We start from the raw sequence: 21,788 nt of genomic DNA, 5'->3' as shown, positions 1-21,788 counted from the left end.
TTGTATTTCCAAAGAGCCAAATTTAATTACCTAGTGATTGGCTTTTATGTTGGAGTATCTGTGAAATGCGAGGGAAAGTTGTTCTTGTCAGATTTGCTGGTGGTTTTGCATTGTTTCCTTGTAGTCTCCAAACTGGTAATTCCACTTGTTAATCTGAGTTGGATTTCGCAATCTCTTTGTTGTGGGATTGTCCTTTGCTTCCCGCAGTACATTCCAGAAATGGTTTGCTTTCAGGCAACTCTATGAATTTTTTAGATTTCTGTTCGATGTTTGAAAAGGTTTTTCCTAGCTCCTACCTTGTCTTTGGTTTTGCTGATATGCTAGTCAAATGTTCCTTAACTAGTTGAAACTGAACACTTCATTTGTTAAATACAACCAGCCAAAGGAGTCCTTTGGGCATGCATCTGCATTATTTACTGTCCCTTTATTTCATTGTTCTCAGGATTACAGCTGAAGAAAACTAGTGAAACATGGTCTAGATTGTGGTGGGTGGCTGTACCTATGAACTTTCTCTTGAGACCTTGATACCTTTAAAATTCACTGTGTTTCCTCTTCTCAATGCAGAGTTGACATTTATAGCTAATTTGACCTTATCTGTTCGCTGAAACTTTGAGTTTGGAACTACCATTGCTGATAAAAACCTGCTGATGAAATGCTGGGCTTTCAGTATGGGATGGTGAAATAAAACAAATAAAAAGGCCAGTGATGTCTGCTGGAGGAGACAGTTCTCTTTAAAAATGTTAACAGTGGTGCTGTAGTCTCAATGTCTGTTTAAAATTAATTGAAAGACATTTTCCCCATTGGCAGTTTCTTCCTTTCTACTGAAGTTACTTGCCAAGGAAAGCTGAAATTATTTACTGTATTCCATGTAAACTGTAGAAAGGCAAGATACTTCCAGTCAGTCTGCTTTTAAGGTATCTAAAAATCTGTGCAAACAAATATAACTAAGCTAGCTAATAAAACTAATGCGCTAATAGAGATGTGCTTGGAGTACATTCATGTTTAACTCATCTCCAAAGAAATGTCTGTATCAGAGGCCATATCTTCAGAGATAATAAGGCAGCCTTATAAAAATCTCACTTTTTGTGTGCGATTGGTTTGCTTATATATAAACTTTACATATCCTATAGTGTGTGGCTTGCGTATCAGTGAGGGGGGATGAGTGCAGTCCTTCCAACCTCCTGCATCTTTTACCTGTGTGCTCGGTATTATTTGGCAGTACCTGGAATGAGAGTTTTGCCCTCATACGAAGATGCTTCATCTGGCTCAGAGGTCTTCCAGAGGATCCCTAATGAAATGTATGTTCCCATACTGGTGTTGCTGATACCAATACTCACCCCTACAGAGCAGCTTATATGCCCCAAGACTGGCCTGAAGATGTGAAAACATACTTAAAAGTAGATGTATCTTTTTGCTTTTATTGCTGTATATATTTACTAAGTAGTATAGGGTAGGGATTTAATAGCCTGAAGAGTCATGCTTTGTGGGCTGCCTTGTGAATGAGTGGTAGGAGGTGAATGACAGCTTGTATTAGGAGCTGTATTTTTGGGCATGGTTTTACATTACATTTGACAAAGAACACCTAACACTAGTCTTAGTCTTGCTAATTAGCAATTAGCGAATTAGCAATTAGTGATACATACACCACCCTTCTTGTGGTCACTGTTGGTTGAGAGAGTCCTCTCTGCTGTGCTGGAAACCCGTGATAGATAATACCAAGTACTATAGGCTGGTTAAAACAGATAAATGTTCTAAAATTTTAAAGTACATTAGTGTTAAATTAGTAGATTTGTCTAAACTCCCTCTCACGCTCTCTCCATCCGGACACTGAATCCCCAGTGATTAAATAAGGGAGTTGGTTAAACCCTGTCTAGATGCTAGTTTGTGATCTCATGTTTTGACTATTTCTTCTGATGAATGGTGCTCATCCATCAAAATTTTTCTTCACTAAAAAGCAGTGGGATGGGAAAAAAACCACTGATTTGGCCATTTAAATACTTATTTTCCAGACCTTCTGTAATTACAAAAGCTTTTAGAAAAATCTGAATCAAGTCTGTTTCAATTGCGATTAACATTTCATACCATGCTATGTTTTAACCTGAACGTCCTTCAGATTGAATTTGACGTGCCATGGCAATTGTAATCACTTTATGATGTGCGTGTCAGACAAATAAAAATAGAAAATAGAAACAAATGCTTCATGGTTCCTGGCAGTGAAAGAGCCACTCTTGTGAAAAGCATGAGATCATGATGTCTTTTATTCTCCCCCTTTCTTTTTCCATTAAAGTTTGGTTTGGTTTGTGGAATTTTAGTTTAATACAGTCTTCAGCCTTCTGACATTTATGAAGACTAAACCAAAGTCCTGCCGTGTAGCTGCGATGAATGATTCTCCTGGGAACGATGAAGGCCTGGTTCAGCCACACTGCCAGGCTGGGTAGTGAGCCAGAGCCATTCTCAAAGTCTGTTAGTTTTGAGGACTTGGTGGTTGTGGTCATCTCCTTCCTGGTTCAGAGACAGAAGTTCTTAGTGCATGTGTTCTCTCCAGTCCTGCTTGGGAGCAGAGAGGGAGCAGGTCTGTCCACCACAAGTAAGTGTAATCTTCACCTAGAGTTTCTCACTTGGTGGTTGTTGCCACTTAGGTGTGAAAAGCAGTAATGGAAGCCTTGGCTGTGCCCTTGGCTTCTAACTGCACCCTGCCTCTTTCTCCTTGGCATTCAAAAAAAGGGAAACATTTGACAAAAAAATATTTGATGGGAATCTCCATTTTGTGACTGCTGCTTAGGCAAGGTGTGGGGACTGAAAACTCTTTGCCCACAAAGGAAAGTCATAAATCGTGTGGTCCGTTGGTTCCTCTTTGGGGAACACTATTTCAGACTCTATGTTAATTTATCCTGAGAAACAGATGAGAGTGGTGCCAAACCTGTGAAGTCTTCCAGGAGATAGACACTGAAAGCAACCATTGGTCCCGTTTAGCAGGGGAGCCTGCTTGTCTTCTGTAGAAACTTCAAGGGCAAGGAAAAACAAGTCACAAAGGTGATTCCTTTATTCAAGTCAGTTTCTGTATTTTATAGTAGGACTTGTAATAGCCTGTCAAGACTTGATAAAATTCTTTTACCTGCTAAGAATTAGGGTGGGAAGGTGGAATCTTCAAGATGCTGAAGGCAACAAATCAGAGAAGTCCTCATGCAAGTCATGGTCATGACCTTTTTTCGTTCTGCATAGATCGCTAGGGCTTTGCTGTAACACTGAAAAGGTTGGGTACACTAGTACACAATTCCTTCTGACGCAATTTGAAATATAACAAAAAGTTTGCCTTGAGATTATGTTTAAATGCTTATAGGCATTATATTCTCTAAAACACTCTGTGGTAACTATCGTCTGTGGAGTCCAACAGCTGGGATGTGAAATGACTACTTGCGTTAAAGTACTTCTGCCAAATGGTCCAGCAGATTTAATCTTTAACATGTTACCAAATATTCTGTTTATTATAACTGTGTTTGAATCCTTCTACTTTTCCATAAGTGCTTTGAGTTTCTGTGGTCATTAGGCTTTGGTCGAGTGTGTGGTTAAGGCATGCATGAGCATTTTACTGCAAACAGTGTGCCATCATCAGCACCTGAATTTAATCTTGCCCACCACTTTCCAAATAAGATCCTCCTTTTCTGTGGTTTGTGGTGCAATTATCTGGGCTGAAACATGAGGGCTTACTCAGAGTGTTTATTTAAAGTTTCAGTGAAACTCTTCAAGCATTTTTGAAGAACAGTTGAGATGCAAATAACTTGTTTCTCCTTTTTAAGTGCATCTCTAAAACTGTTTCAAAAATAAAGTTGACTCCTCATTGTTTACAGCTGAGCCTCAAAATCCTGCAGCAGCAGCGTTGCTCTGATATCAGTAATTCTGCCTTATGCTGCTTTTGAGAAATTTCACCCAAGTTTGGTCATTTTCTGTGTGTGAAAACTCACCATCTATGCACGCCTAGCAGAGGCTGTGTGTGGGTTGGTGTGCAGATAAGACAGACTCTGTTCACAGAGCTGCCTTCAAGCTGAGCACAGCTCTCAATGCATTTGCTCCATTTAGGTGTCAGGTGCTGGTGCCAGGAGTGGGTAGGGAGAGACAGAGCAAGAGGAGAGCTGGGACAAAGTGGGAGCTCACACAGGTGAACTGGGTGGAAGCCAAGGGGTTAGGAAATTGTTCTGGTGATATGTTGTCCAGGTGATGTTAGCTTGCACTCTTCCAGTCTTACATTTTCCTCTGCCTCAGTAGTGCACATCACAGACAGCTTTGTGGAGTTGGGATGGCATGTGGAAGTGGTCATGTCTCCATTCAAAGGGTGCTGATGCAGTAAACAAGGTGGGCAGTGGCAGAGCTAGCAGGAGGTGGCCTCCCAGTCAGGCATTCACCGTTCTTCTGGAGACTAGCAACTGAGTCCCTGAAACTAGCATCTTCTCTGCTAGGTCTTACGTGGCTGGGTTTCCCAAACTCAAAAGCAGTGGGAGTCTAGTGGAGCACTTAAACGTGCCATGTGGATGCAATGGCAAAGTGGAAGGAAGACAGAGGTCTGCAGCCAAAACCCACAGACACTTCTCAGGTCTTCATTTGGTCTCAGTTTATTCTGTGTAGAGTGAGAGTAGTGCTGTCTAGTCTCAGAAGATAACAGAGAAATCCATTAACAATTTTTAATGGAGCCATTCCTGCTGTGCCTATGGATAGGCCCAAAAGGCAGTGACTATCTTGCATTCAAGCCAGGAGATAGATGAATATATGTTAGAGTTCTACTATCTACTGACAGTCAGGGTTAAAAGAAGTACCCTTCAACTGCCCTATTCATTATCTGGGAAGGGAGACTGTGTAAAATAGTAGATGCACTCATGTAATTGGGGTTGGTATCACCGCATCTACTCTGGACCTGATGAAGAAAGGTACCATGGACACCAGAATACACTGATGATGTCATTGTGGTATAATAAATGGCAGGGAGTCCAGTGTGTGCATTCCCTTGAAAATCATGGATATATGCCTTGGAAAACCTAGAGACAGTATTTTAATTTGAGATTAACTTAGAATTTCATTTAGTTGAAGCTGAATCTATGTTAAGGAAGAGAATAATTATCTGCTCCTTCAACACAGTATTGAGAAGGTATAAGCACTCTCAAGACCACAATCACATATTCTAGTACTTAGATGAATATAGCATTCAAGGGAGATAATAAGACATCCTAATGTGTCTTATCTGTTCTCATAACCATGATTTAGCTGCCTAATTCTGTAAGCCAGCATTTGAGATAAATGTAACTGCATTACAGTTCTTACAGTTTTTGCTGGATCTTCTGGAAGCTTCTTAATACTGGATGGAGGAGGACAGATAGAACTTCAGCAAAGAGCAGTGGGTTTTCTTTGGGTTACTGGGATGCCAGATTCTTCATCCACTTGATTGAGTTTCTGGACCTCTTACCACACTCTTTCTCCTTTTATTTATTTATTAAAAGCTGGTCTAGCTTGTTGATTCTCTGGGTGTTTCTCACTGCTAAGTCTCATGTCCCGGTGCTTCGAGGCAGAGATCTCACTGCCCCTCCTGCTGGTCGTGCTGGTTTCCTCATTCCCTGAAGAGGGAAATCTGAGGTGTATTGGACTGCAAGAAAAGATAGGAACTGAAATGTATCACTGATGTTAAGAAATCAGTTCCCAAAAGAGGGAGGGCATGGCCTGGGTGTAGAAAAGCTAGGAAAGGTGTCTGCTTACCTTTTGCTTTGCAAGTTGAGTAAATTTGGTTGCTCTCTGCTAGGTGGTCCCATAATGATAATGGTGTATTATCATCTTGGTAATTTATTTGCCACTTCTCTTACAGTTATGGGTGGTATGGGGTATTTAAGATGTGGTTCTTCTTTTGAAATATTTTAGGTTTTTAGGAGTGTTTCCTTTAATTTGTGCTTTTTAATGCAGTTCCAAATACATGGAGTTTCTAAAACACCAGGAAGTTTCTGTGTATTTTCAGCAGCTTTCCAGTGAGTGGAGAGATGCCGTCAGACTCCATCCCTTGCTGGGCTGTTCCAGGAATGAAGTTGGTGATTTATTAATAAAGTGGTTGAGGTTCCAGACTGCTGCTGAGGGTGGGTAAATGCTCCTCCTCTGCACAGGGGCAAGACAGTGTATTTCCATCTATGCAGTTATGTAAGGTGTCCTCCACAATCTGTGTATTGAGCTCAGCCATTGCTTTTTGCTTTTGCTTGTAAAGCAATTGACCAAGAAAGTGTGAAACCTCCAACAGGAAAAAGGCCAAGTAAGGTCCAGCTAGACTAGGAGCTCTGGCACATTGTTCAGTGCACTCATGGGTGTGGGGTGGCCTGGCTGGGATAAAAACATCTCTGCCAGGAGAAGCAGAAGGGATTGCCAGTGACAGATCAGGTCACCCCTGTAGCTGTTCATGGCTGCTAGGCATCCAGCTTGAGAGTTGGGGGCTGTGACATGGCAGTGGCCAAGGTGATTGCTTACTCCCAGTGCATTAGGTTGTCCCTTCTGCCTAGCACACCAGGGTGGTCTCTTGGTACACAAAGGACTTACTTCACCTTCTCCATGTGGTGAAAATCTTCCAAATAATGGGCCTTTTCCAAATCTCTCTTGATTCAGTGCAACTCTCAAATGAAGCATCTCAAGGCTTCCTTGGTCAGGTGACTTGCTGTGGGAGTCTGATGTGGTTGGTTTTACATCACTCTCCTCCTGTTTCCTTCTCATCCAGTCAACTGGGCCCCGTATTGGCAAGGCATGTCCTTTTGATGCCATGTAACAGATTTATGCCTTTTTTTGAAGCACTTTAAGATTCTTGCTATATTGTTGAGGGAATCATTGTCAGCTTACTAGCCTGTTGCCTGATCCTTGCTGGGCTGCTCATTTAGGCTCATGAGCATCCCAGCAGCAAAGACCTATCGTCGCTATTTACTCCTCCTTTTTTAATCTGATTGCTATGGAGGATGTGGCAGGGCGTAGTGCATGTGCTGAGACATGGTGGCTTTCCTTCACAGGCCACCAAGAGAGAAGTAAGACGTCTCAAGGTTTGTCTGTCAGTTCTGCAATTATCTTTGCCTACCTTTTCACTGCACAGTGGTGTTTGCAAACCAAAGGAGTTTAATCTCGGTCCCGTTCATATGAGCAAGCTGTGGCGGTACATACAAAACCCCTCCCCGTGAAGATGGGATGGTGGGAAACAGGGAAGCTGGGATGAAGGGAGCCAGGAGAGATACCTCCCCCTCTTAGGCCTGTGGATCAGTGGATTCACCTGGGCCTTTCCTCCAAGCCAAGTGTCTTGTCAGGTGCAGACCCTGTGCAGGGTCATGTCTGGGCATGTTTAAGCAGAGAACATATGATTTGTCAGTTTTGACTTTTGATGGTGTGACACAAAAATCAGCTGGCTGGATTAAAACAGGTGAGCTTCAGAGTAGAGGCTCTTCTGTCTTGGGTTTTTACCCTCCACACATGTGGATTATAAGCAGCAGGAGCAGTTCAGGAGGATTTTCCATAAAAAGAGACAAAAGAGGAATTCCCACCACTGGCAAACAGCATTGTGAGTAATTGCTATATTCCTAAGGTCTCTGGGAAATGCCTACCTTTTGTTAGTCATACTGCTTTTGGGGTTATCTTTTTCCAAATACTGTTCTCAAGCCATACAGAACCATTCCTATTGTGAAGATCATTTCTCAACGGAATACCGAGCCTTTATAACTTTTGTATGTAGTTATGTGGGAGGTGGAGCCAAATTAATGAACAAGTTACATTTTTATTAATTTCTCACCTTATTACTAATTATTCCTAACACAAGCTTGCATTAAAGTCAGCATACCTCTTCTTGAAGGCTTTCATGAGAATTGCGAAGGAGGAGGTTAAAGAGGTAGATCAGGAAGCAGTGCCATGCCGTGCCCAACTTCTTGCTTGGCCTTCTGCTACACTGCTCTTGTCTTTTTTCTTACGAGCTGACCTGCAGTGAAACAATTTACCTTCCTGTACTGGCGTTATTTCTGGAATGGCTGTTTTTGTCTGCTCTTGAAATTCTGAGAAAAGTTGACGAAAATTGCCTCTTTCCAAGCTTTTATCTTCTTCTTTTACAGTTCAGTCAAATTAAACTTAATGGTAGAGTATGTTGTTTACCAGCCAAAAATCCATGTCACCTCAAGTTACCATGTGGTCCCACCTGCAATTTACACAGCTCTCTTCTGACTTCCATGAAAACATTCTGTCCTCATGATGAGTGGGTACATTAAAGCTGCCCAGAGCTGAGTTAACTGATTGTAACGCTGTATCGTGAGACTGCATAAAGGGTTTGACTTTTTTTTCTACAACACAGGAATCTGCAGATGCATTGACTTCTCCTAACCGGCAGAGTTGGAGGGCTTAAATCACTGCTTTGCTACTGCAGCCCATCTTGAGTCATATGCAGGCTGCATCTTGTCCTTTCATGGGAGGAGCTGTATTTTTGTTAGACTCTAACCCACCACACCCTTGCAAGCACAAGGCAGCTTTGCATCCTGTGGAGAGTCTCACCCATATAATAGAAATCAGGCATTTTAGGAATTTTAACTAAATGAGTTCATGCTTCCCTCTGCCTTCTTTGTTTTCATTCCATAAGAGTCTTCCTCTATTCCTTTACCTTGGCTGCTTGCTTCTCGTTCCAGGAAAGTTGCCTGTGTATATTAGAGAAAATTTATTTCAGAGTTTGTCTGGTTGCTTGGAATATACTGTGCGACACTGGTCACCAAACATAAAGCTAAGAAAAAAAAATAACTGATTTAGATTTTGAGTGCTAATGAGGGGTGAAAATGGGAAGAGAAAAATGCGCTATGTAATTGGGCAAGAAATAGCCATTATTTCATAGTATCATAGTATCAGGCAGGGTTGGAAGGGACCACAAGGATCACCTAGATCCACCCCCCCTGCCATGGGCAGGCACACCCCACACTAGATTAGGCTGGCCAGAGCCTCATCCAGCCTGGTCTTAAACAGCTCCAGGGACGGGGCCTCAACCACCTCCCTAGTATTCACAAATTATTTTCATGGCAGTAAACACAGAAATAAAATCAACTGGTATTGGTTTAAACTGCCATTTCTTTGTCTGAATTGACTTTGTCTTATATTTTAGAAGTAATCTGGAGGATGTTTGTCCGACAACTTGCAGTTTAATAAGTGTCCTCTTTTTTGGTGTCTGCAATATCTGTTTGAATTCTTTCTCTTTTCAGCAATTTAATGCTGAGTATACTTCCCTTGATACTATGAGGCAAATTATTAGACTATTCTCTATAGCCACCCTTCTCAACATTTGTTTGAAAGAGCATCTTGAGAAACTCAGAGCTTTTTGTGCAAATGTGCTCTTCAGCAGAACATTTTGTCTTTTTCCATTTAAACAAATATCTCCTATTAAGTCTTTAGTGTTAAGACTCTTACGTCATTTAGATATTTCAGCTTTTTGCATGACTTCCATTTTTCTTCAATATTTTTCTGGGGTTTCTGTCAGTTACAGGCAGTCCTTGTTCTCTAACTTTATGAATAAAATCATCATTTTTGTATTGTCAGCTTTTAGGTTTCTTACCAAAAAAGAAAGAAAAGAAATCATTGCAAGGGTAGCTAAGGGGTTGGAAAGTGAATCAAGATGAAGTCACCTGCAATTTTTTTTTGCCTTCTTTTCCTTTGCTACTTTAAAGTAAGAAATTGAATTTGCCTTTACTTTTTCCTGAAGTGGAAGTGTGTAGGTGTGTATAAATATGTATGCACACTCACTAACTTCAGTGGGCAGGCTTGCAAGGTGGTTTTTTAGAAATACAGAATTAAATTCCCAGCAAAGTTTTTAAGTTGTTTTTTTTCTTGGTGGTTTTTGTTTGGTTTTGGAGTTATTCTTCCAGGAAAATGGATCCAGCAGCTGAAACAGTTCAAGTGTAATACAAGAGGTACTTGTTTGTTTTTTTCAAAATACCTTTTATTTCTTCAAGTTTTTGTGCTGTTAAGGTGTATGGCAACAAGTGACGTTTGAGGCTTTTGAGCTCTCCATCAGAAGCTTGTTATTTCTCTTACAAGTACAGTTTGCTACTTTTGAAATTATTTTTCATTTCCTCAATTAGCTCAAGTGTGTCTCATTTTCATGGTAAGAGATCTTATTCTCATCTCCATTCCTTTCTATAAAAGTAGCTACAATTCTGCTTAGGCTGAAGGTATCATGCTTTCATCAACATGGATATTTGTAAGTCAACTCTAGAATATTATGCAAAATTTTTTTAAAAAGCAACTGTGAAGCTTTTTGTGTACCTTAAGAAAGAAATAAAATGCTGCTACTTTTTTTTTAAACCTGTGACTAGTCATTCATAAGGCTTAACTAAATCCCCTAAGTCCTTGCACATATGCTAGGCTCTACACGCATGTGTAGTCCCACAGACTGTGTGAGATGATTCACAGTGAGGGCAAAGGGAATATTTCAGTGGAGGTGTGATACCTGACTTTTTATTTTCTGAGAGAAGTTAGGAAGCAGATAGACTTGCATAGGAAAATTGAATTCCCACACTGTGATGCTAGATGGAAAATGCTTTTTAGCTTAGTCCAAAATGAAGTCTAATGTTGAAAGGACTGTTGGTGATGGAGCTCTTGTGCTGAAATGTACAGGGCAATGCATAAATGCAAGTCCTGTAGAACAAGAAGAATCCCTTTTTCTTCATGAATAAAACCTTAGCATTTTCATTATGTTTGGGGTTTTGTTTAGTTGTTTTGTTGTGGTTTTGTTTGGGTTTTGGTTGGTGGTTTGGTGGTTTTTTGGGGGGGGAGGGGGTATTTCTGTATTTGAAAAATAATGTTTTAACTGGATGTTTTGAAGCGGTAGAGTTGGTGTGGCTGTCTGTGGACAGGAGTAGAAGCTTAAGTATCTTAAAATACCCTGCCCTTCTATTGACTGGGTCTATTTTTAGCCCTAGGGAGCCAGGGATTATTGGAATGAGAAGTTCCCGATTTATGCAGCGGTGAAATTGTTAAATTGACTGGGCGAGGCCACACATGTTCCCAACTAGAATTTGCTGAGGGGCTGCTGAGGAGGAGTCCCGAAGGAGATGTAACAGTTTCTGCTCTTGTCAGAAATTCTTCCAGAGGAGTATTTACGGCTTAGGTACATCCACTGCTGCTGACACTGCTCTCTTTGTGGCTATTCTTGCTGTGCACTGCCACCACCCCGGACAGTGACCTGTGCTAGCTCTTGCTTTGCCAAGGTTTGAACAGCATGCAGTAGCTTCGGGTATCTAATGTCAGTGTCAAGTGGATGATACCTAGCTAACCAGCATGGCCACAGTTAGGAGTGTATTTATTAAAAAGTTTCCAAATAAAATTTAAATTTATTTGCAAATACTTTGTTACAGTGTGGGCTGATCTTTACAAGCATGTGCAGATCTGCTGCTGAAGCTGCAAGATGCAGAAACTTGCAATTTATTTATTTTTTCCAGTAAGAGGAGTGGCAGTGACATCAAGTGATGATTATTTTTTTTTTAAATAAACAAGTAAATTAAATAAATAGATATTTGGTGTGTCTTTTCTACACATTTGGATCTCAGACTGTCTAGTTGGAAACCAGAAAATCTTTTTTTTTTGCCATTGTAGAGCTACTTGCCCCCATAAAGCTGCATATTTAATCCTGAGAGATCATACTATTTAATCTGCTTTTGTTAGTTGTAGCTCATTTTCTTAAGGAAAGAGGTTTTGCATAATTGCACTATCCATATTTTTTCCAGCAACATCCTTGTGCCCTAATAACTTTTGAACACCCTGGCCTATTTAAAGCAAAGTTGCTGGAAGACAAGATCTCAAAGACATATCACAAATGGTTATGCAAAAAGCAGTGTCTGGGTAGAAGAAAGAGACTCAGTCTAAGGATCCTGTTAAGGAAAAGGCTAAAGCATGCACTGAGCTGCTCCCAAGTGTGGTCTGCCAGCCACGTGCACATTTTGGCTGGCCCTTCAGGACATTCATAGCTTGAGCAAGTTATATTTATCATGTGAGTTGTTTCCTGGACTCTAGTTAGGAGAGGTGGGAGGGTGTTCTGGGGTAGCAGGAAAAAGGGAGGTGGTGTATGGGAGGAAGCCTGGAATTTAGGGAGAACAAGGGTGAGTGGGGGGAGCTGGAAGCACCCTGGGGAGTGAGGTTAGCAACAAATGTCTGCAAGGAAGAGGGCCTCCCTTTTTCTGACTTTGAAAGATGATGAGGTGTCCCATGATGTGCTGTGAGGTGGTAGAGGCGTACTCTGATGTTTTCCACTAACAGTGTCAATAAATTGCCTTAATGAATGTTGGACTTGTATGCTCAGCCTCAAGTTGGACTTTCCCTATTTCAACTATTTAAGAGAATGACAAATAATTTGGACTGATGATGAATAACAGTGCTGCTTTGATAGGATGGCAGGTAACCATGGTTGCTGCCTCCCCAAAACAAGAGGTAACACATGGAGGAAGTCTTAGTTTAGTTGGTATGATTTTTAAAAACCCTAATATATATCCCTAAGGGTTCAAACCTGAGACAGGTACACTAAAAGAAGACAATGTAATGATGTTGCACGCCGACGTTCCTCCTGAAAGCGCAGCGTTCAAAGACGAGGTTGTCCAAAGGTGCATAAGCTATTCCCAGCCTGGGCCTGGATGAACTATTACTGTTGTTACTATTAGAGCAACAAGAAAATGCTGAAGAAAGTGGTGAATTTATAAAATAGTCAAGACAGAGATGTGTCTGTACAACTTTTAGACAGGAAAGAAGTTCTTAGTGTTTTAATATGCAGAGTTATGAGGTGTTACTTCTGCACTCACCTTGTTTTGCTATTTTAAAACTGATTCTTACACATGCTTAGCTTTTTAATATACTCCCCTCTGTGAGCTGTCTTGTGCCATTGGCTTCAGCCAAACTACTTGTTCTTAATAGGGAAATCTATTTTGTTTTGTTTTGTTTGTTTGTTTGTTTTAAATAAAAACAAAAGTCAGTGGTGTAACATGGCTTGTTAAGGGATGTATGTTTGATATTAAGCTGATCAGGTAGCAGCTCCCAAGACCACTGACCCTGAAGAAGTGAAGCCTCTACAGAAGGGAGGCTCTATAGAGGGAGTTGGATAGATTGGATCAATGGGCCAATGTTAAAGGGATGAGCTTCAACAAGGCCAAATGCCAGGTCCTGCACTTGGGTCACAACAACCCCAAGCAATGCTACAGGCTTGGGGAAGTGTGTCTGGAAAGCTATTGTGTCCAGTTTTGGGCACCTCGGTACAAGAGAGATGTGGAGGTGCTGGAGCCAGTGCAGAGGAGGGCAATGAAGCTGGTGAAGGGCCTGGAAAATAAATCTTATGAAGAACGACTGCAGGAGCTGGGGCTGTTTATTTTGGAACAGAGGATGCTGAGTGGAGACCTCATTGCTCTCTACAACTACCTGAAAGGATGTTGTAGAGAGGAAAGTGCTGGTCTCTTCTCCTAAGTAATTAGGGATAGGACAAGAGGGAATGGCCTCAAGCTATAACTGAGTAGGTTTAGACTGGATATTAGGGGGAAAAAATTCATGAAAAGAGTGATCAGGCTTTTGAAAGTGCTGCCCAGAGAAGTGGTTCTCTCACCAACCCTGGATGTGTTTAAAGGTCGTTTGGATGTGGTGCTTGGGGATATAGTTTAGGGGTGAACCTTGTAGAGTAGGGTTATTAGTTGGGCTTGGCAATTCTGAAGGTCTCTTCCAACCTGAATATTTCTGTGATTCTGTGATTTTTGTGCCTGCGTGATGGGCACTGGAGTCCTTTGAGTTGCCAGCTCCTTGGTGCATCCTTTCCCTCTCCCACTTTACTAGAGTGAAGCTTGTGACACACCCCTTATGCAAGTCACAGCATGTTCCCAGTCTGGATAGGGAGCAGTACAAAAGTAGTTTTTCCTTCACGGAAATGTGGCCCTATGCTTTAGGCTAGGCTAGTTGTAAAGGATAAAGTCAGAGAAAAGACATCTCAAAAGCAGGTACCAGCCTTGCAGGGTAAGGCGAGTAACAGAGTGCTGCAGTGTGTGTGTGTGCATCACTACTATCCATTGCAGATAAGGAGACAACTCATTGAAAGTATCTGTGCTTTTTGGTTTTGGGGTGGGTTTTGTTTGTTTTAGTTTCTTTTTTAAAATGAACTTGCATGGGAAGTGCACAACAGCTTACGATGTGCTCATTGATAACCTCCTCTTCATGGGTGACGGGAATTTCTAGGGACCAAGTTTCAAAGCAATCTGTCTGTGCCTTCAGTTTCAGGACTCTGACTCATGTGGGAGCAGGTTAAAAGTTGCGTGAAGCAATTATTTTCCCTGCTGCCTGCCTCATCCAGCTGACAGTTTGTGCCACCATGATGCTGGGAAGACTGCAGGTCTTGCGGAGCAGCTCGTGAGTTGCTGTGGTTTCAAGAGGTGTTATAAGCAAAGCCTTACTCCAGAGGCTTCATACTGATGCATCCTAAATTGGAAACACTCAGTTTTGTCTCTGCATTTGTTGTCTGTTCCGTGGTTTGGTTGATATGTGCTGTTGCTTCAGCTGGATTTCATATTTTACTTTTTAATAACCAAAAAAATCCAGGGTCACATTTGACTGAGATAACACTACAAACATTTTTGCAAGGATAGATAGCTGGGAATCAGCCTTGTTCCTCTCTGAAACTTACCTCATCAGAAGGTCACAGGGACATAGAGCATTGGTTAAAAAAGGAATGAAAAGTTGCTTTTAGGCGTTTTCCTGCAACCATTGTAGGTCCAAAAAGTGAAAGCTTGTCTCAGAATTTATTTCATTTTGGTAGCTAGAGTTGGATTAATCTGCTCACTATTTTCATTGTTCATTCCACTGTGGTTTATTTTGGGTCATTTAATTTCAACAAGGCTTGATCTGTTTACCGCACTTTCTACAGTAGCGTGACGGGGCCACACAGCTCTTTCATAGTACGTTCATTGCTAACCAGGAGCTCAAAATACTATTAAATGAGGCACAGACATGAGTAAGTTTAGAAAGGACAGTACATTTTTGTATGGTTGGATTATTTTGGAAAGTTTTCTGAAATAACCAATCTTTTGTGCACTGTGGGTTGCTTTGCAGAGCTTGGAGTAATGGTGTATGGTAGCTGTGTGTTTTCAGAGATGAAAGCACAGGGCTGGCTGAAGGCACTCTTCAGGCTTAAGGCACTTCAAAAGGCACTGTGGTTGAGAGTCCTTCTCAATCCTTATTTGAGGAGCACTTTTGTTTCCATAGGTAGATATTTCCATCAGGTAATTTGATTTGAATTTGCTGTTTTAATTTTCAAATTTGCTGTGTGAACCATTCATGTACGAGATAGGTTAAGGTTAAATAGATCTCAGTTTAAAATGTCTTAATCAGTTGGCCTCATCAGCCAACACAGAAGCTTATGCTCATTGCCTGTGCTAATCATGCTGCAATTTAGCGTTACGAAGGGGATGGCTTTGTTCCCCCAAATGGAAGTGCCAAGCTTCTTCCATGCCCATCAAATCATGACTATTTCTGGATCTGCTCATGCCAGCTGACAAAGTAATATTCCTTTTGTGTACTTTATTAGACCAGACAGCGTTAGTGATTTGCACAACAGAAGTCAGAAGGAAGACTTGGTGTCCTGAAAATTTTATACTAGCATGTGTACAGCACTAAGAACTGTTCTTGAGAGCTGAGACCATTTTTTTTATTCCTTAAGATTTTATCTTTCTTACTTTTTCCCAGCTTCTGCCATTTAGCACACTCCTGAGCAGTGGCCAGTTCAGAAAAAGGGCTGTTTTCAATAGTTTAATAGTGTAGAAATAGCTGTTTGCATTCCTGGTGGCCTTGGTGCAGAAGAACTTTCCTGAACATGTTTAACTCATTGCTGTGTAGGTAGCTATTGCATATTTATGGCAGATTAGAGGCAGAACCAGCAGTGTTCTGCTGTCTGAACTGGAACATATTCAGCTGGCAGCCAGTCACTAGTGGTGTCCCCCAGGGATAAATGCTGGGACCCATCCTGTTCAATATCTTTATTGATGATCTGGACGAGGGGATTGAGTCCATCATCAGTAAGTTTGCAGGTAACACCAAGCTGGGGGCAGGTGATGGTCTGTTAGAGGGTAGGAGAGCTCTGCAGAGGGACCTTGACAGGCTGGACAGATGGACAGAGTCCAAGGGCATGAGATTTAACACATCTAAGTGCTGGGTTCTACACATTGGCCACAACAACCCCATGCAGTGCTACAGGCTGGGGTCAGAGTGGCTGGAGAGCAGCCAGGCAGAAAGAGACCTGTGGGTACTGGGTGATAGTAGGCTGAACATGAGCCCAGGTGGCCAAGAAGGCCAATGGCATCCTGGCCTGTATCAGGAAGAGTGTGGCCAGCAGGAGCAGGGAGGTCATTGTGCCCCTGGACTCGGCATTCGTTAGGCCATTCCTTGAGTCCTGTGTCCAGTTCTGGGCCCCTCAGTTTAGGAAAGATGTTGAGTTGCTGGAACATGTCCAGAGAAGGGCAACAAAGCTGGTGAGGGGTTTGGAGCAGAAGCCCTATGAGGAGAGGCTGAGGGAGCTGGGGTTGCTTAGCCTGGAGAAGTACAAGTACCTGGTTGTAGCCAGGTGGGGGGGTTGGTCTCTTCTCCCAGGCAACCAGCACCCGAACAAGAGGACACAGTCTCAATCTGTGCCAGGGGAGGTTTAGGCTGGATGTTAGGAAGAAATTCTTCACAGCAAGAGTGATTGGCCATTGGAATGTGCTGCCCAGGGAGGTGGTGGAGTCACTGTCCCTGGAGGTGTTTAAGAAGAGACTGGATGAGGAAACGTGGTGCCATGGTTTCGTTGATTAGATAGTGTTGGATGATAGGCTGGACTCGATATCTGGAACATCTTTTCCAACCTGGTTAATTCTATTCTATTACTGCTGCTCTTCTGGGACATACAGAAGGTTTTGTAGTAATGTGTGTGTGCATATGCGTACACAATGTACGTGTCTACTGTGTGATGTTCTTGCACAGGGATCTTAATGTTTTCTTGGCTGTGGGAGGACATTCCTGCTTGGCTACAAGTTGCAAAGCCCTTATACCAGTGAATGGAAAGTTTAAAGAAACCTTAATACATGTCTAAATTTGGAAGTTTACCTTTGTACAAGTTGAGTGTGTGTCTTCCTTTAAAGAGTGGACAGATACAATTTTATTTCCCCTAAGAGTAAAATAAATTGGAGCAAAATACATAATTTTATTCAAAAATACACAGAAAAAATACAAAGCACGTGAACTCTTAACACCTAATACATATGCAGGATACATGAAAAAAACCCAAACCCTTCCCCCAACCAGATTAAACCCAAAACCCCAGTATTCCTTTTCTCTCTCACCATTGCCTCCCTTCCATTAGGCCTAAACAGGCCAAGATCGCACAGGACAAATTAGTCAGGCCTCTGCAGGCCGTAAACAGATGTACTCCCCTATGTTACCAAATAAGGATTTGCTCCAGAGAGCCAAAATGAGGAAGAAGAGAGACAGAAACTAACTCTGCAGCAAATTTTATAGGGATGCAGGCATTGTGGGAATGAAATACAGAGGTTACACTTTCTGAGGTGTATCTTCTGGACTGTCTAGTCCTCCTGTGGAAGACTTCTCTGTGATTTAAGACCTCCCAGTGTGCCTTAAACCCAGGACAGTGTGTCAAATGCAATTTGACTAGTGCTCGAAGTCCTCTGTTCACAGCTCTTAAAAATTTTGTGACTGTGAGCTGTGTCATTGAGGAGCTTCTGATACCAGCACATCCTGCCCTGCAGCTGCACCACCTACTGGTGCTTCCTACAATGTCCCTTTCTGGGGGAAAACCTACCAGTGCACCTTGTGCTGCTCTGCTTACGTTTTGGTCAGCATGCACTGCTTGCAGAAGTGTGCTCTGTGTCCATCTCTCCGAAACAAGCCCAACTGTATCTTTATTGTCACTTACTGCCATATAACTGTCTGTAAATTCCTGCTTTCAGGATGATCAGCAGCTCTTTTTTTGCTGTGTACCTTCAGACTTAGCTCCATCCACTGCTTCTAAATTTAGGCTGTGAAAGTACCAGCTTGACTTCTGTTCTCTTATACTTGAATGGAAATAGCTCAAAGTTGTGCTGATGTAATAAAAACAGGAGGCCAGAAGGCACTGAACTGGAATAAGGGTGAATATGTGAGAGAACACAAGCAGAGAGTGACCTTAGATCCTTACTGCCACGAACACACAATTATTTTTTTAATATTATATACTTAAAGACTGCACTTCTCTTAAACAAGGTTTAAATTTGTTCTTCATAATGTAATATTTATTAAATCCCCAAACATTTGTGTTATGGTAACAACGAGCAGTTCAGATAATACTCAGAATATTAACTGTGTAGCAGTGATCTGTACTTAACAGTGGAAATGCTGTTTTAAAGTCCTTCCCACTTTTTCTTGGCTACTAGCTGTAATGATCCATCAGAGGTAGTGGGCTGAGGCAGAGCTCAAGGCCATCAGCTCCTCTCAGCCTGCCACACAGTTCCCAGGAAACACCCTGTATTTCATCAACTCTTCTTCAGCTTATGGTGTAACATTTTACTCAAAGGCATTAAACTATCATGAAAAGCAGGAGACCAATTAGTGTGACTTCTTCTTCCAGGGTCGCTGTACAAGGGAGAACTGCAAGTACCTTCATCCACCAACGCATTTAAAAACTCAACTGGAAATCAATGGCAGGAACAATTTAATCCAGCAAAAAACTGCAGCAGCAATGCTTGCCCAGCAAATGCAGTTCATGTTTCCAGGGACGCCACTACAACCAGTGGTAAGTATATTTCTCTGATGGTGTGAATGGTAAGTAAAGTTGAAGACTATACTGACCTGCAAAAGTTCTCTAAATTAGTATCAATACAAATATTTCCTGTCTAAAACATGTTTATTTGTATTTGCATTCAAAGATATAGTGGAGTGTTGCTGTTGATTTTATACATTTTTTTAATTACAGAATAATTTGCAGGATTTGTTTCCTTTCTTCATTTTTTCCCGTCGCTTTATGTCAGATTTAGTCTAGATTTGCAAGGCTTCTACCTGCAATCCTTCTGGAGGTGAAAATTTGTGTAATAATAATACTAGGATGCTAGTAAGATATTTGAGTATGAATGCCAAGGTTCTCAGAAGTCTATAGGTTTGAATGGCTTTATTTAGTATTTAATCCCAGTACCAGCAACAAAGGTTCATGACATTCTGAGTAGCATTTTCTTACTCTCTTGAAATCTGAAGTGTCCCAGAGTAAGACAGAGAACTGCTGTTGTGTTTTCTGTACAAAACTCAGCATTTTATCTTAAGGTAATGCATGTGATGTCTGGGACACTTCAAATCCAGAAGCTTACATGAAACTTAAGTCTTGTATGCATGAGCAGCATCTTTGGATATACATTAAAATCTTTGACTGCTCTGGGCTGCTTTTGCAGTTGAGTTCCTCACTGCTACCAGACTTCCAAAGCATGTTTAGGCAAGTAATCAGAATTAAGCTTTTCATACATGGCTGCTAATGTTGTTTTCTCAATCTGAAGGCATCTCACTGGAGTGGGATTTCTTTCTCTAACTTGAGGCATCTGGAGTGTTGGCATCAACTTCTGCATTGGGCTTCCAAAGTCCGTTTATAGTTTATCAGAAGACATAAGCACTTCTCATTACTATTTGCTTGGCTTGTTTTGGACTTCTACATTTGGATTAGAATACTTGTTGATTTAAGTGCCTTTGTCTTGCCATGGGCTATCACATGAGCCAGATGTAAGCATCTCAGAGAAAGACATCTATATTTGGTCACAGGTAGCTTACCACTGATGCCTTTTTCAGACGTATTTTTACACTTGAAACATTTGGTGTAAGGGGCAGGGGTACGAATAAAAATTGAGTGTCAGGAGTCCCTGAATTTCTGGTACATATTTGTCAAATTGTATCTTGGTATATTGGCAGAATCATAGAATGGCTTAGGTTGGAAAGACCTTAGAGATCTCTTCTCCAACCTTCCTACCACGGATACGGACATCTCACAACTAGACTCATCTGCTCAAGGCTTTGTCCAACCTGGCCTTGAATATCCCCAGGGAGGAGGCATCCAGAGTCTCACCACCCTTGTACTGAAGAATTTCTTCCTAAGATCCAGTCTGAATCTACTCTACCCCAGCTTAAAACCATGCTCCCTTGTCCTGTTGCTAGACAGCCTTATGAAAAGTCCCTCTCCAGCCTACATGTAGGATCCATTCAGGTATTGGAAGGCAGCTATAAGGTCCCCCCAGAGTCTTCTCTAGTCTGAATGTCCCCAGCTCTATCAGCCTGTCCTCATAGCAGAGGTGTTCCAGCCCTTGTGTCATCTTTGTGGCCCTCCTCTGGATTCATTCCAACAGCTCTGTGTCCTTAAGATGGGGACTTCAGAACTGGACACTGTATTCAAGATGGGGTCTCATGTGTTTTGATATTTCCCGGGGTTTTAGTGCTTGAGCTTTCACCAGAAAGGTTTTGGTGAAGTAATAGATTTCACCTCTTAGTATTATGAGAAAAATTGAAGTGGCAAAATTATACCTTTTTTTTTTTTTTCCTACTGATTTCATAATTTGAACTGTGTCATTTCATTGACGTAATGCGTTCTGTACCCATCACTGTGATCACAATGCTGGGTTTTATTTCCCGGTCTCACATAAATTGCCAGATTAAGATGACTCAGCCTTGACCAAATGGATATAAAAATGAAAGAAAATTCCATAGAAGTCATTTGACATGTAGATTTAATCTTAAAATTGTATCTGATACAAAGCTGTTACTTGGATTTTACAAAACACATATTGTTTTATATGAACGTTCATTATTATTATGCTCTAAAGAATTTAGCTTGCACTTGACATATAAATGGCTGGACAAAAAACAGGGAGCTACCAATAGCTTCCCCCTCTCTGCTTTCTTCCACCCTGTACAAGAGAAAGAGAAAAGACGAAAGCAGAGAGTAGCTTGTTAAGTTACTTAGCCACAACAAGAACGTAGCCAAGGTCTGCAGCAGCCAAACAAAAGCCACCATCTAGCATCAGCTGGAGCAAAGAGCCAAGAAAGAGAAGGATTAGTTTATACAGCTAACTTTATGTTAGTTATCAGACCAATGGGACATTAGTGGTGTCCCCCAGGGATAAGTGCTGGGCCCTATCCTGTTCAGAATCTTGATGATCTGGACATGGGGATTGAGTCCATCATCAGTAAGTTTGCAGATGACACCAAGCTGGGGGCAGGTGTTGGTCTGTTAGAGGGTAGAAGAGCTCTGCAGAGGGACTTGACAGGCTGGACAGATGGACAGAGTCCAAGGGCATGAGATTTAACACATCTAAGTGCTGGGTTCTACACATTGGCCACAACAACCCCATGCAGTGCTACAGGCTGGGGTCAGAGTGGCTGGAGAGCAGCCAGGCAGAGAGGGACCTGGGGATACTGGTTGATATTAGGCTGAACATGAGCCAGCAGTGTGCCCAGGTGGCCAAGAAGGCCAATGGCATCCTGGCCTGTATCAGGAACAGTGTGGCCAGCAGGAGCAGGGAACTCATTGTGCCCCTGGACTCAGCACTCATTAGGCCACAGCTTGAGTCCTGTGTCCAGTTCTGGGCCCCTCAATTTAGGAAAGATGTTGAGTTGCTGGAACGTGTCCAGAGAAGGGCAATAAAGCTGGTGAGGGGTTTGGAGCACAAGCCCTATGAGGAGGGGCTGAGGGAGCTGGGGTTGCTTAGCTTGGAGAAGTACAAGTACCTGAAGGGGGGGTTGTAGCCAGGTGGGGGTTG

General features: G+C 42.0%; 1 protein-coding gene across 11 annotated transcripts in view; it reads left to right on the top strand.

Annotated features, from left to right (window-relative positions):
• The window catches only part of MBNL2 (muscleblind like splicing regulator 2), a 114,560-nt gene that overhangs the window by 59,024 nt on the left and 33,748 nt on the right, over positions 1-21,788 (top strand). For all 11 annotated transcript variants that reach the window (XM_054162938.1, XM_054162939.1, XM_054162946.1 and 8 more), the window contains exon 3: positions 18,629-18,793. In XM_054162938.1, coding sequence (XP_054018913.1) covers positions 18,629-18,793 — 165 coding nt within the window. The remainder of the gene's footprint in view (positions 1-18,628; positions 18,794-21,788) is intronic.

This window comes from Dryobates pubescens, chromosome 7 (assembly GCF_014839835.1).
Source record: "Dryobates pubescens isolate bDryPub1 chromosome 7, bDryPub1.pri, whole genome shotgun sequence".
NCBI lineage: Eukaryota > Metazoa > Chordata > Aves > Piciformes > Picidae > Dryobates > Dryobates pubescens.
This window is presented reverse-complemented; position numbering and strand designations above follow the sequence as displayed.